We start from the raw sequence: 15,415 nt of genomic DNA on the forward strand, positions 1-15,415 counted from the left end.
TCATTCGATAGTAAATACACTACTGGTCATTAAAATAGCTACACCACGAAGATGACGTGCTACAGACGCGAAATTTAACCGACAGGAAGAAGATGCTGTGATAGGCAAATGATTAGCTTTTCAGATCATTCAACAGCCGGTGGCAACATCTACAGCGTGCTGACATGAGCAAAGTTTCCAACCGATTTCTCATACACAAACAGCAGTTGACCGGCGTTGCCTGGTGAAACGTTGTTGTGATGCCTCGTGTAAATGCGTACCATCACGTTTCCCACTTTGATAAAGGTCGGATTGTAGGCTATAGCGATTGCGGTTTATCGTATCGCGACATTGCTGCTCGCGTTGGTCGAGATACAGTGACTGTTAGCAGATTATGGAATCGGTGGGTTCAGGAGGGTAAAACGGAACACCGTGCTGGATCCCAACGGCCTCGTATCGCTAGCAGTCGAGATGACAGACATCTTATCCGCATGGCTTTAACGGATCGTGCAGCCACGTCTCGATCCCTGAGACAACTGATGGTGACGTTTGCAAGACAACAACCATCTGCACGGACAGTTCGACGACGTTTGCAGCAGCATGGACTATCAGCTCGGAGACCGTGGCTGCAGTTACCCTTGACGCTGCATCACAGACAGGAGCGCTTGCGATGGTGTACTCAACGACGATCCTGGGTGCACGAATGACAAAACGTAATTTTTTTCGGATGAATACAGGTTCTGTTTACAGCATCATGATGGTCGCATCGCGGTGAACGCACATTGGAAGCGTGTATTCGTCATCGCCACACTGGCGTATCACCCGGCGTGATGGTATGGGGTGACATTGGTTACAAGTCTCGGTCACTCTTGTTCGCATTGACGGCACTTTGAACAGTGGACGTTACATTTCAGATGTGTTACGACCCGTGGCTCTACCCTTGATTGGATCCCTGCGAAACCCTACATTTCAGCAGGATAATGCCCGACCGCATGTTGCAGGTCCTGTACGGTCCTTTCTGGATACAGAAATGTTCGACTGGTGCCCTGGCCAGCACATTCTCCAGATCTCTCACCAACTGAAAAAGTCTGGTCAATGGTGGCCGAGCAACTGGCTCGTCACAATACGCCAGTCACTACTCTTGATGAACTGTGATATCGTGTTGAAGCTGCATGGGCAGCTGTATCTGTACACGCCATCCAAGCTCTGTTTGAGTCAATGTCCAGGCGTATCAAGGCCGTTATTACGGCCAGATGTGGTTGTTCTGGGTACTGATTTCTCAGGATCTATGCACCCAAATTGCGTGAAAATGTAATGACATGTCAGTTCTAGTATAATATATTTGCCCAATGAATACCCGTTTATCATCTGCATTTCTTCTTGGTGTAGCAATTTTAATGGCCAGTAGTGTAGTTTAGGTTTGATGGGATGTTTTACAATGTCCCTCGGCAATTCTCGACGCCCTCTGCCCTTCAATATACGAGGTCTGCCTGGTCTCGGTTTAGCTGTGATTGTTTCTTCGCATTTCCACAATCACGTCACCAACAGTAGATCTGGGCGTCTTTAGATGGGTTGAAATGTTCCTGGCTGTTACTCAGTTGAAATTTAACAAGTAGTCCACGTTTGAAGTCACTGAAGTCTCCTAACCGACCCATTACGCTGTTACTGCTTCTCTACTGACCCGCCTGCTTCTGTACTGGCGAGTCCACCTCTCGTAACGTCTAACGGTCAACTCCGCATTGCCGAGGAGTGTCTGGAGACTTTTGACTGGATAATGCAGCATGGAGTATGCTGTGCGAATGTGTGACGTGAGCCCGTAGCTCAGCAGTGACGTCAGCCGCGTGTTGCAGGTGCCCACGATGGTCCGCCGGCTGCTGCTGCTGGTGCTGATGGCGGCGATGGGAGCCGCCCAGCGCAGACTCGCCCTGCCCGACCCGCGCAGCTGCGCCAACCGTGAGTACCGCAGCCACGCCTAGCCTACGCACCCCCTCGCTGACAGCCGCGGCGCCACTAAAGCATCGCGTGTGCTCCCTGTGTGACAGGCGTCCGGCACGCGACGTACCGCGACGCGCGCGGCGTCGCCCACGCCTACTTCTTCAGCTGGGAGCACGGGCCCACGCGCAGCCTCGAGGTGGACTGGCTCGACGCCAGGAACATCTGCCGCAGGCACTGCATGGACGCCGTCTCCCTAGAGACGCCTCAGGAGAACGAGTTCATCAAGCAGCGCATCGCCAGAGGTAACGCTGCTAGCTGTGGAAGCGGCAATCCCCAGCACGGAATTTATTTGTATTGAATTACAGGCGGTCAGAAATCCATAAGCTCAAAATTGTAGAGAGGGTAGAAGATCCTACATCAACCCGTTCGAAGACGATAAGCGGGAAAAAAATCTAATGGGCCAATAACTATCAGGTGCTAGCAGACGAATTTTCACATTTTTCTCAAACATCCTTTGTGCAGGTTCATCATAATTTTTATTTTTGTACATATATCCTGGCAGACACATTCAAACTGCTCCTTATTTTTTCCTCAGTCTTCTGAGACTGGTTTGCCCATCCTCTGTTATTAGTATTAAGGGGGGTAGGACGTCAAACTGACCGACTTGGAGCAGGAGAGGCATCACACGACATTTTAATTTCCAGTGTCTATACTTTCACAAATAAGTTCATAAAACTTTGTCAGCATCACCAGGAAGGATTCAGGATTCACACTCATTTTTTTCACGTGTGAAATTTCATCATTTTTTCACTTACTAATGGCTGCATTTGTTGCTGTAGGTACACTTTTCTTCATAAGTTAGAGAGAGTCTTCGATGAATTTTGCACAGCGTACATACCATACTTACAGGTGTATGAAACTAGAATTTATTTAATTTATGAAAAAACAAATGAGCTGTTGTATTTTAAACTTCATCTTTAGAAAAAACACAAATTTTATAGTTAATTACCTCAATTTTCACCACAGTTTTTAATAGATTTGGAAAATTCTAGAGTACCATACACTTTTAACTATGGTTTGTATGCTGTGCAAAATTCATCGAAGAATCTCTCTTACTTATGAAGAAAAGCGTACCTATAGCAACAAATACTGCCATTAATAAGTGAAAACAATGGTAAAAATTTCACATGTAAAAAAAATCATTTCGTTATGTTTTAGAACTTCCACTCCTATGAGTGTGAATTCTGAATCTTTTCTGGTCATGCTGACAAAGTTTTTATGTGGAAATTAAAATGTCCTGTGGTGCCTCTCCTGCTCCAAGTCGGCCCGTTTGACGTCCTACTCCCCTTAAGGGGACCACACCATGTTTCAGGTTGAATAAATCGATTTTCGGTTTTCATCATATTTCGATAGATTAAGGTTTTATTTAAGTACTCTGAAAGAGATTTTGCTGAAAAAAATGTTTTCGTACATTTAAGGAGCATTTTCCTACCACGTGTGTTTATGTGCCACGCCCACTTTTCGGTCACCCACTTTTCTGCATATATTTTAGATCTTTATATCCCCTACATTGCACTTAGGGATTTTTTTGTACTCCCGAGTGTGTTGACTATCCTTGGAATGCAACGGTCGGTATAATTATGTTTGTGCTGTTTGTAAACAATACACTTTCAAACACGCGGTTAGTTTTGTAGAAGTCTGATTGCGACTAGTTCTCATAGAAAACTCGCAGGTATACTATGGGCAGGCAATTAGGAGAAATAAAGAAATTCTGGAGGCAAATGAAGAGAGATGTTTGGTCCATATTCTTCCACAAGTCCTCTATTGACGATAAGCCATGCCATGGATTGTGTCCATCAGGAGAAAATTCGTGGTGCAAATACAATAGGGCTCAGGCAACTGGAGAATCTTATTCTCACCAGCATTCTCTTCCTGCTGCTGTTATTACAGCAATTAAACCTACTTTCAGAGACTTGGCTCATCCTGACCTCCTACGGAAATGTCTCCATGGGCAGACACAGAACCCAAATGAATGTTTCAACAGCATAATTTAGAACCGCCTTCCTAAAACTGTATTTGTAGGCATGCATACAATGAAACTAGGAGTTCATGATGCTGTTGTTACATTCAGTTGTGTTAATATTGGAAAGTGTTGGATACTGAAAAAGCTGGGAATTAATCCTTGTGAAAATATGATCAATGGGCTGCAACATTGCGATAAAATGAGAATAGCTGATGCAGACACGTCTGCATCTAATTTGGCCAAGAAAGCGAGACAAACATCCAGGAAGGTGAAAAAGAAGCTGGAAGACCTGCTAGAGGCCAAAAAAGGGGCATAATATGCAGCAGGACAGTTTTACTTAACTGTAAATAACAAATTTCAAAATTTTTTTCTTTAAAGTCAGTTTCCTGCAAACTAAAATTTTCAGTACATGTGCCCCATTATATCAGAAACTGTCATAGATAAATGAATGAAATTTTCAGAGACTCTACATGGTAAAAAAACCACCTGTGCTACTACATTCATTAATATTCCCCCATTAGGAAGTACACAAAAAAATTTTCTGCAGAAAAAACTTAATATTTTTTAATATATTTAAAAAAGTATTTGTTAAAAACTATAAAATGGATAAAGTAGGTTTTAGTAGAGTTGGCTCTATCAGCATCATGTAACATACAGTAAAAATATTAAGGTCCTCCATCAAATAGTTTTTTCAGAAATGCTTCAAATACTTGCCTAAATTAACATGGGTTATACAGGCAGGGTGTGGTCCCCTTAAAGGGTGATACAGCTACCCCTACCGACGTCGTTTTATGCAACCCGCAATGATATATCTGGCTCTCAAAAACCACTCGTGAGATTTTCATATTCTCTCGATCGCTACGAGAAAACTATTAGTTCAACACAAAAAAATGAACAGGATCTTTTTGTAGGAAATGTAATGTAGTTAACTTTTGTATTTGAATATGTTTCCGCTAGAGGCCGTAGTTTTCGAGTTATTCCAGAAAAACGTACAAACGCATCCCCACTCCCACACTCAGCCCCCACATATCAGGATTTAAAGAATGTCGTTCAAGGCACTCCTTCCTACCACTGCACAAAAATTTGTGCTGCACAAATTATTTCTCACATTCGACCTTTTTTTATCTTCACTGACTGGCCTTACTACGCCACAGGCTTAGTTGAGCACATACAAAACTCAAAACTGACGTTTGTGTGCCGGCCAAAGTGGCCGAGCGGTTCTAGGCGCTTCGGTCTGGAACCGCGCGACCGCTACGGTCGCAGGTTCGAATCCTGCCCCGGGCATGGATGTGTGTGATGTCCTTAGGTTAGTTAGGTTTAAGTAGTTCTAAGTTCTAGGGGACTGAAGACCTAAGATGTTAAGTCCCATAGTGCTCAGAGCCATTTGAACCATTTTTGACGTTTGTGTAAACTCTGCCTAATGGTTTTGTGAATTTTATAACAGCATAAAACAAACAATTACATCGTTTTATTCGTGAGGCCTTCAGGCTATGAGACTACTGTGCTTGTACGAGTTAAATTTCGATTGAATTGTCAGCGTAATTAGTTTTGGTGTAACGTGTACAAAAGTGATTTTTTTTCGTAGCTTCATGGGCACTTTTAAATTAATGTCAACGAAACAGCCGACAATAGTGCTGGCGTAATGAATGGAAACAAAAATGAACGAATATCGGTTATAGTTCGAGTAGACGGAAATTTTTGTACAGTGATAGAAGGGAGTACTATAAACAACATTCTAGAAATCTCGACTGGTGAGGGACGATGTTGAAGCTGCAGGTGAGTTTCAAGGTCACTTTTGTACGTTTTTCGTGAATAGACCCAAAACTGTGGCCTCCAACGAAAACGTATCCCAATATAGGATTTAACTATATTAAATTTACTACAAAAAGGTCCTGTTTATTTTTTTGCACGGCTAATACGTAGTTTGCACGTAACGATCGAGAGAATATCAAAATCTCGTACGTGGTTTTTGAAGACCAGGTATAACATTCCGGTTTGCACAAAATGACATCGGTAGGGACAGCTGATTCACCCCGTATATTCCAATCTCTATCTTCCTAACACAGTTTTCACCCTCTACATGTTCCCTGATACATATATCCTATCAGCCTGCTCTGTGGGGAATCTCGTCATTTTTTACCTTATCAGTCTACCTAATTTTCAACATCCTTCTACACACCACATCTCAAACGCTTATTTTCCATTCTGCCCCCCCCCCCCCCCCCCCCCCGCCAGTGCATGATTCACTTCCGTAGTATGCTGTGTGCCAAATGCAGTGTCTCAGAAATTTCTTCCCCAAATTTCGGCCGCATTTGATGCTAGTAAACTTCTTTTTGGCACTGAATGACCCGTTAATCTGTACTAGACTGCTTTTTTATGTCCTTGTTTTGTTTGTTATGTGCAATTTTGCGGCAGAACTCATTAACCTCTTTCGTGGTTCCTATTTTAACGTTAAGTTTGTCGCTAATCTCATTTCTGCTACTCCTCATTACTTTTATTTTTCTTCTGTTTACACTCAGTCGATATTCACTGCTCAGCAGACTGTTTCATATTAAAGTATAATATTACTTATCCCAAACATTTGCTTGGTAAGAACAATACTAACTTGTAGATTTTGTTTATATAAATATAAAAAGTAAAAAATAAACTAAAAAATACAGTCCGAGACGGAAACACAATTCCTGTTGCCTTCTGTTTTTAAGAGAAGAAGAATACAAATTAGTATTAATCTTATTAATCATGCCATTCTCGCAATTAAAATTATTGTTCAGTAATTAAAGTGAGGGAACTGTCACTGTAGAAACAATGTGAATTTGTCTATTGTATGCTACAACCAGAAATGATCCAGTTTATTACAAATGACGGTCAGCAGCCATACTATATTCACCAGATACACTTGCCTTGGAAGAGAAGCCTCCCCACCCCCTCCCCCACCATCGAAATAGTTATTAAGTAGCTTGCTTCCACACAGCAGCTACAAAGCTTCACTACAGGTCAAATTGTTTAAGGCAAACTACGGCAAAAATTATGCCAGTATAAATCAGTAACGATTTATAATAAGTTTCGGTCTCAGAAACTGACATACGACCGGAAGAGCGGTGTGCTCACCACATGCCCCTCCATATCCACATCCAGTGACGCCTGTGGTCTGAGGATGACACGACGGCCGGTCAGTACCGTATGGCCTTCAAGTCCTGTTCGGGAGGAGTTTAGTTTTAGTTTAGTTTATAATAATTTTAATATAAATTATACATTACCTTAACTTGACATGGAAGATGGTGCGTGGCAATGTAGCTAAATGTTCAGTTGCACTGAGCAATCTTTGAACACTGGTCTAACCCTAAATCCAGTGAGAGATGATTTCTATAAATCGTAGAATGTCCACTTGGGCTTTTCTGGATGGCTACCACTGGTAAGCCCTGAAGCTGTCTTAAGGTATACTGTTGATACTTTCGAGCTAACTTTTGCTATACCTTCTAAGTGGAGCCGTGCGTCCTCTTATATCCACTTTTGGCGGATGAATAATCACTTGGGAATTATTTCAGTGACTTAAGCGTGTTGTGTGCTCCCTCTACGGCGTCTGACCACAATAAGGTTGCATCTCTCTGGTGGCTGGCCTTCCTTTGTAGCGCCCTTTCTGTGTACGGCTGTGTACAGTATCTTCTGACGGGCACGGCAATCGTTTTGAACAAGTCCGAATTTGTGTAATTTTATCATCATGACCATAGCACAATCTAATATATTGCTAGACTTGTTTAAGAATGTGGACTTTCGGAATTTTGTCAGAAAAGCTTTCCGCTATATTCAACGACTTGCTTGCACCGTAATATACACGAACGTCTCTCGAAAAACACCTCTACTTTCTCTCCCTCTGAGTCTCCTCTGTTGATACGACTTGCTGAAGGTCCCAAGCCTTCGGCAGTTATTGAGGAATTGGCCGAACGAGGGATTTATAAGGGACCACTTTCCTGCGTAAACTACACTTTCTTGGAAATTTTCTAATCAGTCTCACATTGTGAATTTTATGTGGGCATTCTGCCTTAAACAAAAACTAAACTACGGTAGAACAGGCCATGAAGGCGCAACGGTAACGACCGGCCACCGTGTCATCCTCAGCCCACAGGCGTCACTGGATGCTGATATGGAGGGGCATGTGGTCAACACACCGCTCTCCCGGCTGTATGTCAGTTTTCATTCTGCCTTAAACGGCCCCACCAAATAATCCAAAGCAGTTGGGGGTTGCGACTGTTCACCAATCCCGTATACAATGGGTTCCATTTCAGTTAGAACTGTGGCTATGAAAAATAATAGTCGTAGATTATGTTCACGAAATCACTGTACTTATTCAGTCCTGGATCACCCACCGTGAACGCCGAATTTGGCCCCATCCGATTTCTGGTTGTTCCCCATATTGATCATGGCAATTGTTCCCCCTGAATCAAAACACATATGAAATCGTTTTAAAAGTTTTTGAAGCAATCAATCACTGTAGTTCTTTTTTGGAATTCCACTTAGCACTACAGTTCAATTTTTTTTAGATGCCCCTACTTGCGTCATAACGGTGTCCATTCACTGCCATCATCAATTTGGGGAACAGCCAGAAATCTGCTGGGGCCAAACCCGGCGTATACGGTGGGTGGTCCAGGACTGTGATCCATTTTCTGGCCAAAAACTCGTTAACAGTCTTTGCTTTGATGGCTGGGGTGTCGTCACGGAGTGGCAACCAGGAACCTGCCTCCCGGTATTCTGGCCGAATTCGACGAATTCTCGTTCAGAAACACTAGAGCACTCACAAACCATTGTATCGCCTCTCTGCTCCACAGCCACTTTCCGACGGGTGTCAGAATCGCCCTGTTACATTCGCGGCCAAGATGCCTGCTGCAACATTGCTCTTCGACATGCTACACAGCTGTTTGTGAACCTTCAAGGATCATAACGCTGTAACTCGCCACGAGATAGAATGCAGCTTGGAATTTCACACTCGTGGCCCTAATGGAACTGGGAAGCACTGCATTCGAACTACGTCCACTCTTCTGCGTCTATTTATGACTATGTGGGCGGGCCCGCATGTTGCCAATGTTGTTTCGACTACGGCGCAGAAGCCAGAGATAGGTGTCGTGTGTGTGTGTGTGTGTGTGTGTGTGTGTGTGTGTGTGTGTGTGTGTGTCTGTGTGTGTGTGTGTGCGAGTTTGGTTTGCCTGAATGTTTGTGTGGTGTTTACTTTAGAAGAAGGCCTTTTGGCCGGAAGCTCACTAGTTTAGCAGTCTTTCTGTTGTGCCTGTCCGCGACTCAATATCTGCAGTATATAGTGAGGAGAAATCTATCCTTTTCATAATATTGTCATTATTCCACCCTGGATTTGTCATTGTTTCATATGAGATTAGTTAGTTAATCAACTGAAACGTGTTACCATATGTGACTCTTCAGAGATATACTGACTGAAGTGACAGTAGGGTTTCACTAGTGTATACAAGGTGGTCCATTGATCGTGACCGGTCCAAATATCTCACGAAATAAGCGTCAAAAGAAAAAACTATAAAGAACGAAACTTGTCTAGCTTGAAGGGGGAAACCTGATGGCGCTATGGTTGGCCCGCTACATGGCGCTGCCATAGGTCAAACGGATATCAACTGCGTTTTTTAAAATAGGAACCCCCATTTTTATCACATATTCGTGTAGTACGAAAGAAATATGAATGTTTTAGTTGGACCACTTTTTCCGCATTGTGATGGATGGCACAGCAATAGTCATAAACATATCGCTCACAATTTTAGACGAACAGTTGGTAACAGGTAGGTTTTTTAAATTAAAAAACAAAACGTAGGTATGTTTGAACATTCTATTTCGGTTGTTCCAATGTGATACACGTACATTTGTGAACTTATCATTTCTGAGAACGCATGCTGATACAGCGTGATTACCTGTAAATACCACATTAATGCAATAAATGCTCAGAATAATGTCCGTCAACCTCAATGCATTTGGCAATACGTTTAACGACATTCCTCTCAACAGTGAGTAGTTCGCTTCCGTAATGTTCGCACATGCATTGACAATGCGCTGACGCATGTTGTCAGGTGTTGTCGGTGGATCACGATAGCAAATATCCTTCAACTTTCCCCACAGAAAGAAATCCCGGGACGTCAGATCCGGTAAACGTGCGGACCATGGTATGGTGCTTCGACGACCAATCCACCTGTCATGAAATATGCTATTCAATACCGCTTCAACCGCAAGCGAGCTATGCGACGGACATCCACCATGTTGGAAGTACATCGTCATTCTGTCATGCAGTGAAACATCTTGTAGTAACATCGGTAGAACATTACATAGTAAATCAGCATACATTGCACCATTTAGATTGCCATCGATAAAATGGGGGCCAATTGTCCTTCCTCCCATAATGCCGCACCATACATTAACCCGCCAAGGTCGCTGATGTTCCACTTGTCGCAGCCATCGTGGATTTTCCGTTGCCCAACAGTGCATATTATGCCGGTTTACGTTACCGCCTATTGGTGAATGACGCTTCGTCGCTAAATAGAACGCGTGCAGTAAATCTGTCATCGTCCCGTAATTTCTCTTATGCCCAGTGGCAGAACTGTACACGACGTTCAAAGTCGTCGGCATGCAATTCCTGGTGCATAGAAATATGGTACGAGTGAAATCGATGTTGATGTAGCATTCTCAACACCGACGTTTTTGAGATTCCCGATTCTCGCGCAATTTGCCTGCTACTGATGTGCGGATTAGCCGCGACAGCAGCTAAAACACCTACTTGGGCATCATCGTTTGCTGCAGGTCGTGGTTGACGTTTCACATGTGGCTCAACACTTCCTGTTTCCTTAAATAACGTAACTATCCGGGGAACGGTCCGGACACTTGGATGATGTCGTCCATGATACCGAGCGGCATACATAGCACACGTCCGTTGGGCATTTTGATCACAATCATCATATATCAACACGATATCGACCTTTTCCGCAATTGGTAAACGTTCCATTTTAACACGGGTAACGTATCACGAAGCAAATTACCATCCGCACTGGCAGAATGTTACGTGATACCACGTACTTATACATTTGTGACTATTACAGCGCCATCTATCACAAAGCGAAAAAAGTGCTCCAACTAAAGCATTCATATTTCTTTACGCAATACACGAATATGTAATAAATAAATGGGGGTTCCTATTTTTAAAAAACGCAGTTGATATCCGTTTGACCTATGGCAGCGCTATCTAGCGTTCTAACCATAGCGCCATCTGGTTTGCCCCTTCAAGCTAGACGAGTTTCGTTCTTTGTAGTTTTTTCATTTGACGCTTATTTCGTGAGATATTTGGCCCGGTCACTATCAATGGAGTACCCTGTATATGTCACAGATCAATTCCCTAGGTCGCATATGAGACATGCCCATGCTGCTGGACTGAGTTTTGTCGTTGTCGGCAGGTAACGTGCGGTACATCTGGACATCGGGCCGCAAGTGCAACTTCGCTGGCTGCGACAGGGCCGACCTGCAGCCGGCCAACATCAACGGCTGGTTCTGGTCCGGCTCTGGCGCCAAGATCGGCCCCACCAACCAGCGCAACACCGGCGACTGGAGCTACACCGGCGGCTTCGGACAGGCGCAGCCCGACAACCGCGAGGCCGCCCAGGTGAGCTACCCACTCCGTCACTCACTCTCACGCTGGCTACTTACTAATTCTGGCAAGACCAGGGGCCCCTCTTACATCTAACTGGACACGCTACGTATGAATATTACGTTCATATAACGTCGCAAGTGTTACAAAAAAGTTTACATTTGTCGTGCAACACTTAGAAGTGTTACCAACTGCTCTCAAAAGTTTGGAGACATACAAGTGCTAGCCGAGAGGTGGCTTGTATTTCTGTAAACTTTGACGGTTTACGCCCCGCTTAGGCATGGGTTCATTCCGACTGATACTGAAAGTTGTTTTACACGTTCTAAGTTTCAGCAAGTAACTTTTTCAATGTTTTTAATTTTTATTTTTCATCGTCTGGACACGTGAAGTAACAGTTCTCAATCTTGTAGTAGTAGTAAAAGATGTTGTTATTGTCGTTGTTGTTGTTGCCGTTGTTATTGTTGTGTTTGTTGTTGTTGTAGTGTTCTTCATTCAGCAGACTGGTTTGATGTGACTCTCGGAGTTAGTCTACCCTGTGTAAAGCTCCTCATCTCTGCATAACCACTGTAACCTACATCCATTTCACCCTGCTTGCAACAGTGAAGACTTGATCACCCTGTAAAATATTAACCTGCGACACTACCGTCCACATCCAAATTGAGGATTCGTGGATCCCTTGGAATGTGTCGTATCAGACGATCACTTTTTTCTCTAATTCTTCTATTCCTTTAATCTTTGATATAGATATGGTAGTGGCAGTAGCCGAAATGTCGTTATAAATAAACACATATATTTTAATTGGTCAAGGAACAACGCGTTCATCACCGGCAGCATTCAAGTAACGACACATGCACCTTGCTTGCAGGATTTCAGTCAATGTGTAGCTGTTAAACCTCTGTTTACGAAAGATGATAAGAGAGATGCGAGTAACTACCGACGTATTTCACTGCTGTCATAATTTTCGAATATTTTTGAGGAGATGGTGTATTCTAGAATAGTATCTACCCTTAGCCACAATAGTATCCTGAGCAAATTACAGTTTGGGATTCAGAAGACTTGCTCTATAGAGAATGCCATTATCACAGTCGCTCACCAAATTTTACACGTATTGAATAATAAAATAGCGTCGGTTGGTGTTTTCTGATAACTATCTACGACATTTGACTGTATGGCCACACTACTGTTCTAGATAAATTCAAGTTTTATGAGATTGACGGTATACTCAGTCAATCGGTAATGTCATATCTAACCAAAAAAAGTTATGTTTAGTCATAATTCAACCAATATAGTGCAAGGATATAATTCTGACTTAGGAGAAATCACATATAGATTTCCCTCAGGCTCAATCTTCGGTCCAAACAGTGTTCTCAACAGTATCATTGACTGGTTTTATGCGAATGGCCTCGCCCTCAATTTTAAAAAGATATGACATATTCAGTTCTGCACATCTAGGGGTGCTACACCAATGATAAATGTGTAACCTCCCAACAGTAAAAATAATACATAGCAGTCACGTATAGTATAACCTACCAACAGATAAATTCCGTAACCTATCAATAATGAAATGTGACTAATCTCTCAATAAAATTGTGGCTCACTTATAACCTTTCAATAATTGACTGTGAATATAAAGTGGTAAATTTTGGACGTCAGCAGTGCCCTGAAAATTCATTCTGAATAAATTGGTAAATCTTACCTCAATGAAGTCGCCGGATAACGCGTATATACAGGGTGTTTCAAAAATGATCGGTATATTTGAAACGGCAATAAAAACTAAACGAGCAGAGATAGAAATACACCGTTTGTTGCAATATGCTTGGGACAACAGTACATTTTCAGGCAGACAAACTTTCGAAATTACAGTAGTTAACAATTTTCAACAACAGATGGCGCTGCGGTCTGGGAAACTCTATAGTACGATATTTTCCACGTATCCACCATGCGTAGCAATAATATGGCGTAGTCTCTAAATGAAATTACCCGAAACCTTTGACAACGTGTCTGGCGGAATGGCTTCACATGCAGATGAGATGTACTGCTTCAGCTGTTCAATTGTTTCTGGATTCTGGCGGTACACCTGGTCTTTCAAGTGTCCGCACAGAAAGAAGTCACAGGGGTTCATGTCTGGCGAATAGGGAGGCCAATCCACGTCGCCTCCTGTATGTTTCAGATAGCCCAAAGCAATCACACGATCATCGAAATATTCATTCAGGAAATTAAAGACGTCGGCCGTGCGATGTGGCCGGGCACCATCTTGCATAAACCACGAGGTGTTCGCAGTGTCGTCTAAGGCAGTTTGTACCGCCACAAATTCACGAAGAATGTCCAGATAGCGTGATGCAGTAATCGTTTCGGATCTGAAAAATGGGCCAATGATTCCTTTGGAAGAAATGGCGGCCCAGACCAGTACTTTTTGAGGATGCAGGGACGATGGGAGTGCAAAATGGGGCTTTTCGGTTCCCCATATGCGCCAGTTCTGTTTATTGACGAAGCCGTCCAGGTAAAAATAAGCTTCGTCAGTAAACCAAATGCTGCCCACATGCATATCGCCGTCATCAATCCTGTGCGCTATATCGTTAGCGAATGTCTCTCGTGCAGCAATGGTAGCGGCGCTGAGGGGTTGCCGCGTTTGAATTTTGTATGGATAGAGGTGTAAACTCTGGCGCATGAGACGATACGTAGACGTTGGCGTCATTTGGACCGCAGCTGAAACACGGCGAACGGAAACCCGAGGCCGCTGTTGGATCACCTGCTGCACTAGCTGCGCGTTGCCCTCTGTGGTTGCCGTACGCGGTCGCCCTACCTTTCCAGCACGTTCATCCGTCACGTTCCCAGTCCGTTGAAATTTTTCAAACAGATCCTTTATTGTATCGCTTTTCGGTCCTTTGGTTACATTAAACCTCCGTTGAAAACTTCGTCTTGTTGCAACAACATTGTGTTCTAGGTGGTGGAATTCCAACACCAGAAAAATCCTCTGTTCTAAGGAATAAACCATGTTGTTTACAGCACACTTGCACGTTGTGAACAGCACACGCTTACAGCAAAAAGACGACGTACAGAATGGCGCACCCACAGACTGCGTTGTCTTCTATATCTTTCACATCACTTGCAGCGCCATCTGTTGTTGAAAATTGTAACTACTGTAATTTCGAAAGTTTGTCCGCCTGAAAATGTACTGTTGTCCCAAGCATATTGCAACAAACGCTGTATTTCTATCGCTGCTCGTTTAGTTTTTATTGCCGTTTCAAATATACCTGTCATTTTTGAAACACCCTGTATCTGCCCCTATAAGAAATTTTTCTGGCACAGCACAGTGCAATGCTGGCCGTTAGATTTGTGATGTATAGAAAGAAACAACTGATTTTTCTTTACGATAATCGGGATGACCATGGATTGCAGAAATTAGTAAATTCTTTAAATTCAAATGAATGATTGTCAAAAAAGTTAATTTTATAAAAAAGATTATTATTAAAAGATTTTTTAAAACATTTACATGGATCTTGATACAACAATAATACAAATTTTGTTGTAATAAACTACATATCCGCGCAGCTATTTTTACCTTATAGTACATCGCTCAGGCACCACCATCGCCCCCCACGACCGGCCTCGCGAACTCCACACACCAGACTGCGAGCTACTACTTACTCGTACTGACACAGCTCTTACTGCAGCCAACACTACTCTCTGGACTGAGATTCTCTTATAGCTTACATATCGCACGCAACGCGTGAGCAATCCATCGAAATTACATCTGCTCGAGTGCGCTAGCAATAAATTCCTTAGTCATGGACGTCTTACAAGTGTAACACGTGGTGTAAATATAGTGGAAACTTCAA

The 15,415-nt window shown here is 43.1% G+C and overlaps 1 protein-coding gene across 1 annotated transcript in view; it reads left to right on the forward strand.

The window, feature by feature from the left end:
• LOC124795393 overlaps window positions 1-15,415 on the forward strand; it is a 58,181-nt gene that overhangs the window by 41,768 nt on the left and 998 nt on the right. The window contains exons 2-4 of the mRNA XM_047259405.1: window positions 1,830-1,932; window positions 2,022-2,216; window positions 11,386-11,591. Coding sequence (XP_047115361.1) covers window positions 1,839-1,932; window positions 2,022-2,216; window positions 11,386-11,591 — 495 coding nt within the window. The 5' untranslated portion in view covers window positions 1,830-1,838. The remainder of the gene's footprint in view (window positions 1-1,829; window positions 1,933-2,021; window positions 2,217-11,385; window positions 11,592-15,415) is intronic.

Source organism: Schistocerca piceifrons, chromosome 4 (assembly GCF_021461385.2).
Source record: "Schistocerca piceifrons isolate TAMUIC-IGC-003096 chromosome 4, iqSchPice1.1, whole genome shotgun sequence".
In the NCBI taxonomy this organism is placed as follows: domain Eukaryota; kingdom Metazoa; phylum Arthropoda; class Insecta; order Orthoptera; family Acrididae; genus Schistocerca; species Schistocerca piceifrons.